This window comes from Solanum stenotomum, chromosome 8 (assembly GCF_019186545.1).
Source record: "Solanum stenotomum isolate F172 chromosome 8, ASM1918654v1, whole genome shotgun sequence".
In the NCBI taxonomy this organism is placed as follows: domain Eukaryota; kingdom Viridiplantae; phylum Streptophyta; class Magnoliopsida; order Solanales; family Solanaceae; genus Solanum; species Solanum stenotomum.
The window spans coordinates 19,370,350-19,383,298 of NC_064289.1; the positions used below are offsets into that span (position 1 = coordinate 19,370,350).

Here is a 12,949-nt window from a genome sequence, read left to right on the forward strand (position 1 = left end):
AAATTATGGCCAAACACATACATAACCCCTTTAACTTGTCCCTAAATTCTATTTTCATATCATTTAAACACAAAATACTGACGGTACAGATTAATAAAATTATTCATTTTTTAAATTGTGTGAGGGATCCATTTTAACGTTAATAATTGATATTTTCTTATCATTAAAACTTATTTGTCCCCTATTTATCTTCTCTATCTTCTTTCAACCCCATTTCCCCCTTCATCTATTTATCTAGTTATTTTCTTCATCTACCTTATTTTCTATTTAACTTTCTTTATGCTAAAAATATATATTTTTTTATTAATTTTAGTTTATATAATTCATCTTGTATCAAATATATTTTACGCTATAAAGGGACTACATAAAATGGTAAAATAACAAGTAAATAGCTAGATTGAGGAGGATGATATCATATCAAAATTTAGAACTATAATTATCCGAATGATGTGAAATATTTTGTAGATGCAACATAAATTGAAAAAGATGGATATATTCATTGTAACATAAACTCGATGTTTATAACTTGTAACGACCTAATTTCCGTCGTTATGGAAAAGCCAATGGGGAAAGAATTGGGGCTAGAAAACTTTTGAGCAGTAACTTGGAATTTCCTAGCCTAGTCCAGATTTGGACGAAATTGGAGTCAGGCGAATCTGGTAACAATTGGGTGACTTATTTATGATTTTGATTACATGAGTAGTTAGGTAAGTCATTAAGGAATCTGTACGACTTTACGAAATTGAATTCGGGTGAGTAGAACTCTTAAAACTGATCTTAACGTGATCAGGTATTTTCTGAGTGTCATGGGATGAAGGTGTGTTGTGACATGGGAGTTTGGAATTCTTAAATTTGCTCACTATTTCCGTGCAAGCCGCCAAAGCGGGATAAGTGCCGCCAGGGCGGGTTGGGTCCCGCCGTAGCAGGACAGATGAGACTTAAGTCGAAAAGAAAACTCCAAAAACGTTTTATTCTGCACTTTTCGACTTTGAGAGCTAGGAGACGACCCCAGATGAGTTCTTGAGCATTTTTCACCATTCTTGAGGCTAAAAGTAAGATTTTAACTCCCCAAATCCGTGTTTCGATCCGTAGAACTTAGTTTCTTGGGTAATTATTGGTGGGGGAGGGTTTTGATTCGTGATTTATGGTGGGAAAAATCCCTAAATAGGGTATTAGGATCTTGGGTTTGGTCTATGGTTATTGGGTTTGTTATAATCCGGATAATTAGACATGTGATTGTTGATCCTTGCGTATAAATTGTTGTTTGTAGACCTAGAACAAGCCGAAAGAATCCGGGAAGGGAAGATTTAAGTGCCTTAGGGGATTTAAGCTTGGATTAGAGGTAGGTGATGATTGTGATTTTATGTTGGTGTGATATATGTTTGTAATTGCTTCATTATAATGCATGGTTGCATTATTGATCACCCTAATCGTAAATGAGGATAATTGAATAATTGTATGACCTGAATTACCTCTTGTTGTATGATTGTGAGAATATACATTGTGATTGTGATTGTGGTTTGTTGAATGGATCGGTTGCCACGTTTCGGCATAAACATGGGATCAGTTGCCACGTTCTGGTATAAACATGGGATCGGCTGTCATGTTCCGACACACTAACTTGGATCAGGTACCACAAATTAGTATGCTAACTGTTTGGGTTTGGGTTCCATGAGAGGACCATTGAATTGTGTTGTGTATTTATTTGTGATGATTACGCTCATATCTAATAATGATTGATTTTGGAAGACTGTATGTTGCTCTAAATTGATAACCAATGTGTATTCTTGAGAATGTGGGATGCTACATTGATCATGAAAAGAGGACTAATATTGTATATGCTCGGTATATGCCTGTTTTATAATGTTGTGGATACTTGTATGTGTTTCACTTATTAGGATAGCCGCGTGATCCTACCAGTACACTGTGGTTGTTTACTGATACTGCACTTGCTTGTTCTTTGTTGAGTACAGAGCATCTTCAGACGGCTATTGATAGACCTCAGCTAAGTGACTATTGATTGTGATCGGATTCAAGGGTGAACCAGTTCTTTCAGGCTGCCATGTATCTCTCTTGTTTAAGTCCATTCTTTTTGGACTCAGACCATTTGTTTAAGGTGTTTATTTAGTTTTGCGGCTGTACCCCTTGTTCTTAGACTTATCGTTAGTAGAGTTTTGGTACAATGACTTTCAGGTTCTAAGGGTTAAGACTTCCGCATTAGTTTGGTTAAGTTATTTGTTTAAATCTTTGGAATTTTTGGGAACTCCGTATTTTTATTGTCATTTAAACCTGCTTCCGTATCTTTAAATGCCTTAGTTTTCATAAAATTTGTTAGTTTGGGTTGTAGTAATGGTTCTCCCACCGGAGGGTTGTGTGGGTGCCAATCACGACGGTCTAGGTCGTGACACAGTTGGTATCAAACCCCTAGGTTCGTTGATCTCATTGTTTCAAAACGAGTTTAGTAGAGACTTGCGAAATAGTACGATGACGTCCATACTTTTCTTCGAGAGGCTATATGACTTTAAGAAAAACTCCCTTCTTTCTACTCCTTTGTGCTATGACTTGAATCCAATTGGTATCTGGCTGATACAAATTGATATCTTTCCTCCTTCACTCTATGGTCCGAGCTAGAGCAACAACATGGGTAACACCATCACTAGCAAGATGAGATGTGTATAGATTATTGACAATTGAATAGGGTCACCATTCAGAACAAGTATACATTCCCTCGGATAGATGACCTTTTTGACCAATTACAAGGTGCATTGGTTTTCTCTAAGATTGATTTAAGGTCTGGTTACCATCAGTTAAAGGTTGAGGCGGTTAAGAATTGGGTATGACCAAGTTCTATGATTGAAATTAGCAGTTTTGTATGGCTCTCTAGCTACTATTGCCACTTGTGGTATGAGTTTAGTCCAATTGGTATCTCCGATTCCAATTGGTATCTCAACGAAGTGAACTAGACGTCGTAGTCCCGGCTGAAGGGACGCAAACAAGTTAATTGGAACTGAGAAGGTTCCAATTGGTATCTGGCCTTAGGGTCCGTAGAAGGCATAGATTATCAGTAATGGTCGTCTATGGAACGAACTAATCAAAGAATTTGGACTTGTTTACAAGTTGTAACTACTTGAGTGTCGTGAAACTTGTTGTGAAAAGAAAGTCATCACGAGATTAGGTACAAGGATCTAGATAAATTACGATGTGGATCGTAAGCGAGAAATCTGGACGTGCGTTGTGACCAACTGATAACCGTGTGAGAGTCTGGGTGTATCGTGGGATATGTGTGTGGTAGTGTTGAAACGATTAAAATTATTTTCTTATTTATAATTTCTTAAGTATCGTACAAAATAAAAAATAGTTAACTAATATAAAACATAAATTAATATATATACACACTCATGCGATGCACAAATTAAATCATAAAAAAAAGGATAAGTTTTAGGAATCACATACTTTTAATATGAAATTACAATCTACCCCTCTTTAGTTTGTAATTACATTAATTCCTTAAAAAGTAACACAAACAGGATACATAATATGTAGCTCGGATACATTATCATAAACCGGATACATAATATGTAGCTCAAATACATTAAAAACTAGCTTGTATACATAATATGTAGCTCAGATAAATTAAAAACTAGCTCGAATACATTATAAAATAAATCGGATACATAATATGTAGCTCGGATACATTAATATGTAGCTCGGATACATTAAAGAAATAAGGTATTTTAGAGGCTTTTAGAAATAGAAGGGGATATTGGAAATAAGGGAAACATAAAACATTTCACTAATTTTTCTGGAAAAAAACGAAGATAGTGAATTGTTAGGTACACGAATTCCAATATATAGAATTCAATTATTAATGGAAATTTGGACATGTAAAAGTCTTTATCACCTTTATATATCAGCTTTCTTTTAATACAATAAAGGAAAATGGTTGATAGTGCCCTAATTCGATTTGGGCATGCAATGATTTATATTGTTCCCCATTATAGATAATAGTTGCATGGATAAAATATAATAATAATAATAATTACAAAATGGTCAAGATACTGATAATTACACGATATATGTCCACCTCATTAGTGGAATACCCGACAAATCCAATTACCCAAATAATTTGAAGTGTATGTCATGAAATCGTTAAAGATGATATTATTAATTTGATGATTTATTATTTAAGTAGTTAAGTCAAATTTTAGAATATGATTTAATGAATTCATTTACTTATTTGTCGAAAATCTGGGCATATGATCAAGGCTTCCCTCCATTTTTTTTTTAAAAATATATTTTCTAATTTTTATTCTAAGATTTAATTGATTAGATCAAAATTTTAATTATAATTTAAATAATTAATATTTTATAAATAAATTAGTAATGCCACAATTCTAGCAATATATACTGTTATTCATAAATATATTTTAACTTTTCTCTCTCTTATTATATTTTCCTTAAGCAGTATTTGTCTTCTAATATTTAAAAAAAAATAATAAGTAATTGATAACTTAGATTTTTTGTTAATAATTCTGAATTCTCTGCAAATTTTAAAGGGAAAGATCATCAGAAAATTTCAACCAAATTAACTTGATTCAAAAAAAGAAGAAGACATACTCATAGGGAAAAAAAGAAAAGTTTATTATGTATTTATGGATAAGGTAATATGTTATTATGATTATGACATTATTAATTTATTTATGAAGTATTAATTATCTAAATTATATTAGAGTCATGATTTAATCAATTAAATTTTAGCTATGAAATTTTCTATACGTATCTTTAATTCGAGTAAATACTTGGGAAATATGGAGAGGAGCCGGATACACATCTAATGATAGTGTCCAATAGTCGTTATAAAAATTATGGCCAAACACGTACATAGCCCCTTTAACTTATCGTTTGGTAGAAAAAATAATAATGCATGCATTAGCCCTGCGTATTACTAGTACCTTGTTTGGTACTCCTTTTCAACCTATGTATAACTAGTGTTTGCATTAGTTATACACCCTATGGTGTATTAAGGTGTGTATTGCTAATACCATAGATTTCTAGGTATTAGCAATACAATGGTTTTAATGCATTCATTAACTCAATTGCCCCTCAATACATTTTTTTATATCTTTTCCACCATAATAGTGAAGGGTCTCTTTGTAAATAATTTTTTTAATGCAATGCATTCTATTTTTAATGCATCAAACCAAACAATGCATAAAAATAAGAAAAAGGACATAAAGTGACACCTGAACTTGTTCCGAATTTTCAAAAAGGCATCTTAACTATGTGGGCATCCTATTACCCCCACTAAACAATCTTGAACTGATATTATTACATCATTTTTTGTCCACCTGACATAGAGAGTGTGTGCACGATCTCTCAAAGAGAGTGGGCAACCTAAAATAACTAATATAGTTTTATTTTTACAAGTATTTTATAATAAAATATATTTTCTTATTTTTCTTAGTATTTTAACTTTTTTTCCTTTTTAATTTTTCTCTTTCTTTCTTCTTTCTTCTTCAAAAATTCATTGTCATCTCCATTGAAGCTTCTCACTTTCAATGTCACCATTTTTACCACAACTTCACCTTTTCTTTTTTACTACTATTAGTTTTACTCTTTTTAATTTTAAAACTTTATCTAAATATTTTCTTACATTTCAAATAATTTGATAAACCCCTTAGATTTCAAGACGATTAGGAAGTATCATATAGTTTTTTTATCCGATCTCAATTAAGTTCTTTCAATTTTCAGAAAGTTCATTGATTCTTTTAAAATAATCGTTTTTAATTTTGAAGTTGTATGAAAAAGAGTAATTGATGATACCTTCAAAATTTTAAATTTTCTTAGAAAAATAATTAGTTTTGTTATCAATAATTCAATACAGTCTAGAAAATAGTATGAATTCATTTTTATAAAAAAATCACTGAAATAAAGAATTTGACTGGAGAAGAAGAAGAAAAAGAAAAGAAAAAAAAGGGAGAGAGGTTCAACTTGACGTGGGGGATTGTGAATTACATAAGGATTTTCCTAGGGATTAGTATGAAAATTTGCAGGAAACTTATTTTTCTGCAAATTTTCATACTAATCCCCAGGAAAGTTCCCATGTAAGTCACCCTTTTCTTGTAGTGTGGGAGGTGAAGAAAAAGAAAGAAAATGGAGGCATGGATCACTTGAACATGAGGGTGGAAGATGAAGTGAAATTTAAGATGAAATCAAAATTAAAATAAGTCAGAGAGAGAGAGAGAGAGAGAGAGAGAGAAATAAAGAAAAAAACTTGCAATAAAAAAAATACATTTTTAATTAAATTAACACGTGTCATGTAATGATTGGTGCGTGAACACACTTGCTTCTTAAATCAGGGGCTGATCGAAAAATGATATAATAATATATGTTCAAAATTGTTTAGTGGGGTAATAAGACGGTTGCAAAGTTAATGTGCCTTTTTAAAAATCCGGGACAACTTCAGTGGTGATTTTATGTCTTTTCTCTAAAAATAATATTTGTATAACTAATGCAAGCATAACTAATACATACATTGCTAATGCAAGCATTACTACTACACTCTATTTAACATTAGTTTTATACACTCTACGAAACGACCCTAAATTCATTTTGACGCTCCAATTCAATCTTATTTAATTTTAACCTTCAATTTTATTTCCAATGAATTAACCATTTAAACACAAAATGTTGACCGAACATATAAGTGAACTTATTCATCTAAAATTCGTGTGAAGAGATCCTTTTTAATGTTAATAGTCGATATTTTTATCCTTAAGAACTTTCTCCCCTATTTATTTCTCTATCTTCTCTTCAACTCTATTTTCTCCTTCACCTACTTATCCATTTGTTATCTTCATCTACCTTCTTTTCTATTCAACTCTCTTTATGCTATGGTTTGCAGATCTTTTTTCAAAGACATACATGACAAATATTAAAACTGTTAACTTTTAGAAACTATTTTCCTCTTTAGATAAATAATAAGAAGGTTACCTAGTGTAATCTTTAACCGAAATACCACCAATTCTTCTAGTACATACTCACTTCGACCTTGCTAAACAAAACATTGAATTCTGGATAAATAATGCATTAATCTTGTACTTCCATGATCTGTTTCTCTCAATCAGTTGTATACAAGAAATACCAATAGTATAATAATTTCCTTAAGATTGTTGTTCATCTTGTGTTTCTAAGATACTTAGAACGAAACTATGAAGTATTCGGTAAGAAGCAACAAAGTCTAAAGAGTATTTTCAAAACTAGAAAATTAAAACTAGTAGAGAAAATAGAATTAGAAACAGGTTAGAAACAATACACAAAATATTTTTCTGAAAGAAAGAAAATCGAGTCCATTGAATGCATAGCGTCCTCTTAAGAAAATTATTCCCCTCAAGTACCCGAGGTTAATGGAATATATCCTCTCAGAATAGAACGATCTTACTCACCGGTGTATCGGTACCTAAAACCACAGTATCAGCGAACCACTCAACGGCAGTTAAGTACACTTAGAATACTAGATTTAGTAGTAGTAGAAGAATTCCAGAATATTGGTTCTTTTAAAATGAGAGGAAATCTCTCAATTTATAGAAAATAAAGGGTAGTGTGAAAATGTTCTTATTGTGCCTTACCGGAAAGGTCACAATCTTTCAGAAAAGTCACAACTTTTCATAAAAGTAGCAATTTTTCATAAAAGTCGCAATTTTTCATAAAAGTCACAACTCTTCATAAAAATCACAACTCTTCATTTTCCATACACACCTTTTAAAACCCAACAATTATTAATGTGATGGTTTATTATTTAAGTAGTTAAGACAAATTTTAGAATATAATTTAATGAATTCATTTACTTATTTGTCGAAAATCTAGGCATATGATCACGGCTTCCCTCCATTTCTTTTTTTTTTATTCTCTAATTTTTATTCTAAGATTTAATTGATTAGATCAAAATTTTAATTTTAATTTAAATGAGTAATATTTTATAAATAAATTAGTAATGTCACAATTATAGCAATATATTATGTTATTCATAATATATTTTAACATTTCTCTCTCTTATTATATTTTCCCTAAGCAATATTTATCTTCTATTTTTTAAAGAAAAATAATAAGTAATTGATAACTTAGATTTTTTGTTAAGATCATCAGAAAATTTCAACCAAATTAACTTAATTCAAAAAATGAAGAAGACAAATATTCATAGGGAAAAAAGAAAAGCTTATTATATATTTATGGACAAGATAATATATTATTATGATTATGACATTATTATTTTATTTATAAAGTATTAATTATCTAAATTATATTAAAGTTTTGATTTAATCAATTAAATTTTAGCTATTAACTTTTTTATATGTCATGTATTTTTAATTCAATTAAATACTTGGGGAATATGGAGAGGAGTTGAATAACCCCTTTAACTTAAAACTAAATTTCATTTTGACACTCTAACTCAATCTTGTTTTATTTTAACCTTCAATTTTATTTCCAACGTACCATTTAACACACAAAATGTTGACCGAACATATAAGTGAACTTATTCATCTAAAATGCGTGAATTTTATTTCCAATGTACCATTTAACAAAATTTAGAATTATAACTATCCAAATGATGTCAAATATTTTGTTAATGCCGTATAAATTTTTTTAAAATGGATATATTCATAATAACATAAACTCGATGTTTATAACTTATGTCACAAATTGATCTCAACAATAAATTTGGTAATAAATTAAATATAGACAATAAGTGTTTTTAGTTATTATTATTTTCTTTGTCGCTGGCTCACTACATTTAATACCGTGAAAAGTATAAATGAGATCGAAAATGAGAAATATGAAAGTCTTAAACCAAATTTTGAAAAAATATATGAAAGTATATAAATTCGGTCAACTTAATTTGAAAAATACACCTATTTTTTTAAATCAATAGAATTCGTTTTGTTTTTATCGAGAAAAAGAAGCTTGAAGAGTATAAATGAGAAATATGAAAGACTTAAACCAATAAGCACCAATGATCTAGTGGTAGAATAGTATCTTATTACCACATTAAAGACGGAGATTCACATTTTTATAGTTATGTATTTTAAAACTGATCGAGTTTGATTGGTTTTTCATTTTTTTTTAAAAATTGTGTGTTAAAAAATGATTAATTTATGTATTTAAAAGACCAATCGATTCAGATGAATTTTTGGACCGACAAGCATTTTCCCAAAAACAAGTTTTTGTCAATTTTTTCCTAAATTAATCAGCTATTAATATTTGAATGTGAGACCTCAAGATACTCGATCCATTTCATTAATCAAACCCACCCTTGGCTGCATTGACATAATTGATCCATTCAATTTAATACTTCTATGGTATGTACACATGATTGATCGATTCAATTTAATACATTCAATTATTCTCAGTACACATACTTAAACAAACCGAAAAAAAGAGGAAGAACTACAGAGGATGCATTGACTTTTCTATATATTTCACGACAAAACATCAAAATTCTTCATTGTTTCTATAATCTATAGCAATTAAATATAGATTTTCCTTTTTCTCCGCGGTTAATCCATGCGTTTCAGTCATATCCAAATCTTTCGGATTAGTTCCATTAGGAAGTTCCCATTCAAAGTGGTAGAGTAACTGAGCTAAAGGATGTATAACATTAGCAAAACCAAGTAACAACCCTGGACACACCCTTCGTCCTGAACCAAATGGAATAAACTCAAAATGATTTCCCATAAAATCAATAGAAGAATTCTCAAATCTTTCTGGTATAAAATTTTCAGGATCATCCCAACTTTCAGGATCTCTAGCGAGTTCCCATGCATTGACTAGTACTCGAGCCTTTAGAGGTATGGTGTATCCATCAATAACTGTTTGCTCCCTACATTCCCTAGACCCTAGAAGAGGAGCTGGCGTATGTAGCCTTAATGTTTCCTTAATCACCGACTTTAGGTATGTCAAGTTTTCAACTTCTTCTTCACTAAAATTTTGTTTTCCTTTAAAAACTCGTCTCACTTCACTTTGAGCCTTGATCATAACATTCGGGTTCTTTATCATTTCTGATAACGCCCAAATAATAGTTGAAGATGAAGATCCAGTTCCTCCTAGGAATATGTCCTACATCAACATTAACAATAAAAATAAAAATAAATTCTAGAAAAGGGAAAGGAAAAGCGAACAAAGATAAAGAAGGAGAACAAACTTACAAAAATCACAGCTTTAATGTGGTCATTTGTGATTGGATATTGAAGTTCCGCATTCTCTTTCACCCTTAGCAAAACATCAACCAAATCTTCGTCTCCAAACTCACCATTTCCCTTCTTCCCAGCTGCTTTATTTTCGATATGTTCATTCAGGATCTCCTTCATAACTGCATCAACCTTCTTATGCGCGTTCACCATTCTGGTTTTCTCACCTCTTAAGTTGTGAAGTAACTTCCATGAAGGGTACAAATCAGCCATAAAAAATCCTGCTGCTAATAACAGTACTTCCTTCAAAGTTGTTAAGAACTCGCCTCGATCTTTGCATACTTTTCCAAATGCTGATCTACAAATGATACAATTAGTAAACAGAAAAATCTTTTTTGTCATGTTTACTGGAGAACCCCTCATGGAACGAATTGATGAAATGAGACTCGTAAGCTCATCCTCTCGAATTGCACTAAATAACTTGATCATCTTTATACTAAAAAGTTCTAAAGTACAAATTTTACGCATTTGTCTCCAGTAGTCACCATATGGACTGAATGCAATGTCTATACTATTGTAAAATATGATGTCTGTGGATGTAAGTTGTGGTCTACAAGCAAAGGCGTGATCATGAGTTCTTAGAATTTCTTTTGCGATAGTAGTTGATGATATGACCACGGTAGGAACTTCCCCGAGTTGCAAGTACATAAGAGGCCCATACCTTTGAGATAATTTTCTAAAAATATGATGTGGCAACCCTCCTCCGATTAAGTGATGAAGATTTCCAATGAGGGGAAGTCTCCATGGACCTGGAGGCAACCTAAATTGTTTTTCGTTTCGATTTTTTGGTTTTCTCCATTTTTTAACTATAAGTATGAGGGAGGACAAAAAGAGAAGCAATAAAACTAAATTGGAAAGAAAGGAGTTAAACATCTCCATTGAAAAGTAAGGAAAAAGAAAGAAGCTTATAATATTACATTTGATCTACTATAGCTGCTTTTATAATGACTCAATAATTATTCAAATGACCTTATAAATAAATGACAAAAAATTGGCCAAAATAGTCCTTGAGGTATATAAAACGATAAGTAATTATAATAAGGAAAATGTTTCATTTCAAAAGAATTATTAACTTTTGATCATTTACTAACCCAAGACGGCAAGAGTTTCCCATCTCCTGACAACTCATTTTCCAAGTGTCATATTGTGCTTAGTTAATTCATGAGTTTATCTATGTTATTTTATTTCTCCACTAATAACTTGGCGATTCATGTATTTCTAATTAAATAAGGAAGACTTGTTTAATTTTGGGGAAACATTTCACACCGTTAAAATAATTTCTTAGGACAATGCCCAACATAGTTCAAATATTAATATTCTATACTATTATTTATATATTATGATAGTAATATTTATCTAAAATTGAGTATTATTATTTTGCTAAATATTAAGTTATATTATTATTAATGATTTTTTCATCATTTCCCAATAATTATTTTGGCCCCAAGTCCTAAAACTAATTATTAAAGTAAAAAAAATGTTTTGTTAAATTTAATTGCGGATCTCTTAAAATTGACACATCATGTTAGTGTAGGGGCATTTTAATATTATAAGAATGTTACATTTTAGCATTGATCGTTTGCCCCTAAGTCAGTCATTACTCCCTCTATTCATTATTGCATTAGAATATGCATTGGTTGACTTTCATTTGTTGTAGTATGGTGGGAGTTAATGGAAATTCTTTTGCTGCCGTTTGGACCATTAAGTTGGTGCATTACTCCATAGAGTAATTGCATATGCTACTAATTCCTTGGTGCAATTGCAGCAGGTTCAGCCGTTGGTGGCTATTAGCTTTTTTATTCCATTACTTCTTACTCTTTATTCTTCCGTGACACCTTGTAACCTATGTAACTCCTAAGACCATTATCTTTACTATTTACTACACCATTATCTTCCTATTCATTGCTAGGAAGACTTCTTCTAGTATAAATAGTGGTGGTCTTCATTTGGTTTCGTATATACAATACACACAAGAAAAATATAGAGTGCATAAAGTTTGTCAAAAAGAGAGTTCTTATTAGTTGAAGGGAGATGTTCTTTTTTGTGGAGCTTTGGACTCAACTCTTGTCCAAAGTTGTTGAGTTATATATTGTGATTAGGCTGTTGTATCCTGGAGGGGACAAGTCAAGAAGAACTACTGCTGGACCGGTGAAAACATTTGCTGCAGTGGGCTTGAATCACCTTAAAGAGAGCGAGATATCCGCGCCTTAGCCTGAGGAGATTTATTTCTTCATTTTTATTTTCAATCGTAATCTTGTATTTTTTGTTATCTTGTAAGTTTTCACTAACAATTTTAAGGAGATTCACATGGCTACAATTGAAAAAATCGCGGATGTCAAGATGGAAGACCTTAACAAGCCATTTCGGTTCAATGGTAATCATTTTAAGAGATGGAAGGGTAAAGTACTTTTCTACTTGAGTCTTCTCAATGTTTCTTATCTGTTAACTGAGAAGAATCCTAATAAAGTAGACATCACCTCTATGAATGATGATGAAACTATTTCTCATCTAGAGAAAGTGGAAAAGTACGATGGTGATTCCTATAAGTGTCGGTATTATATTCTTAATTGTCTATCTGATAATTTTTATGATTATTATGACAGAACTTACTCTAGTGCAAAGAAAATTTGGAAAGCATTGCAGAGTAAGTATGATACCGAAGAGGCTGGAGCGAAAAAATATGCGGCTAGTAGATTTTTTCGTTT

The 12,949-nt window shown here is 31.2% G+C and overlaps 2 protein-coding genes across 2 annotated transcripts in view; one reads left to right on the plus strand and one right to left on the minus strand.

The window, feature by feature from the left end:
- LOC125872110 (superoxide dismutase [Mn], mitochondrial) overlaps positions 1-12,949 on the plus strand; it is a 333,170-nt gene that overhangs the window by 249,586 nt on the left and 70,635 nt on the right. The gene's annotated exons all lie outside the window — the stretch shown is intronic.
- Positions 9,348-11,177, minus strand: LOC125872093 (premnaspirodiene oxygenase-like). The gene is made up of 2 exons (XM_049552768.1): positions 10,203-11,177; positions 9,348-10,113 (listed from the first exon to the last, which is right to left on the minus strand). The coding sequence occupies exons 1-2, from the start codon at positions 11,121-11,123 to the stop codon at positions 9,490-9,492; spliced, it is 1,545 nt and encodes a 514-aa protein (XP_049408725.1). The 5' UTR covers positions 11,124-11,177; the 3' UTR covers positions 9,348-9,489.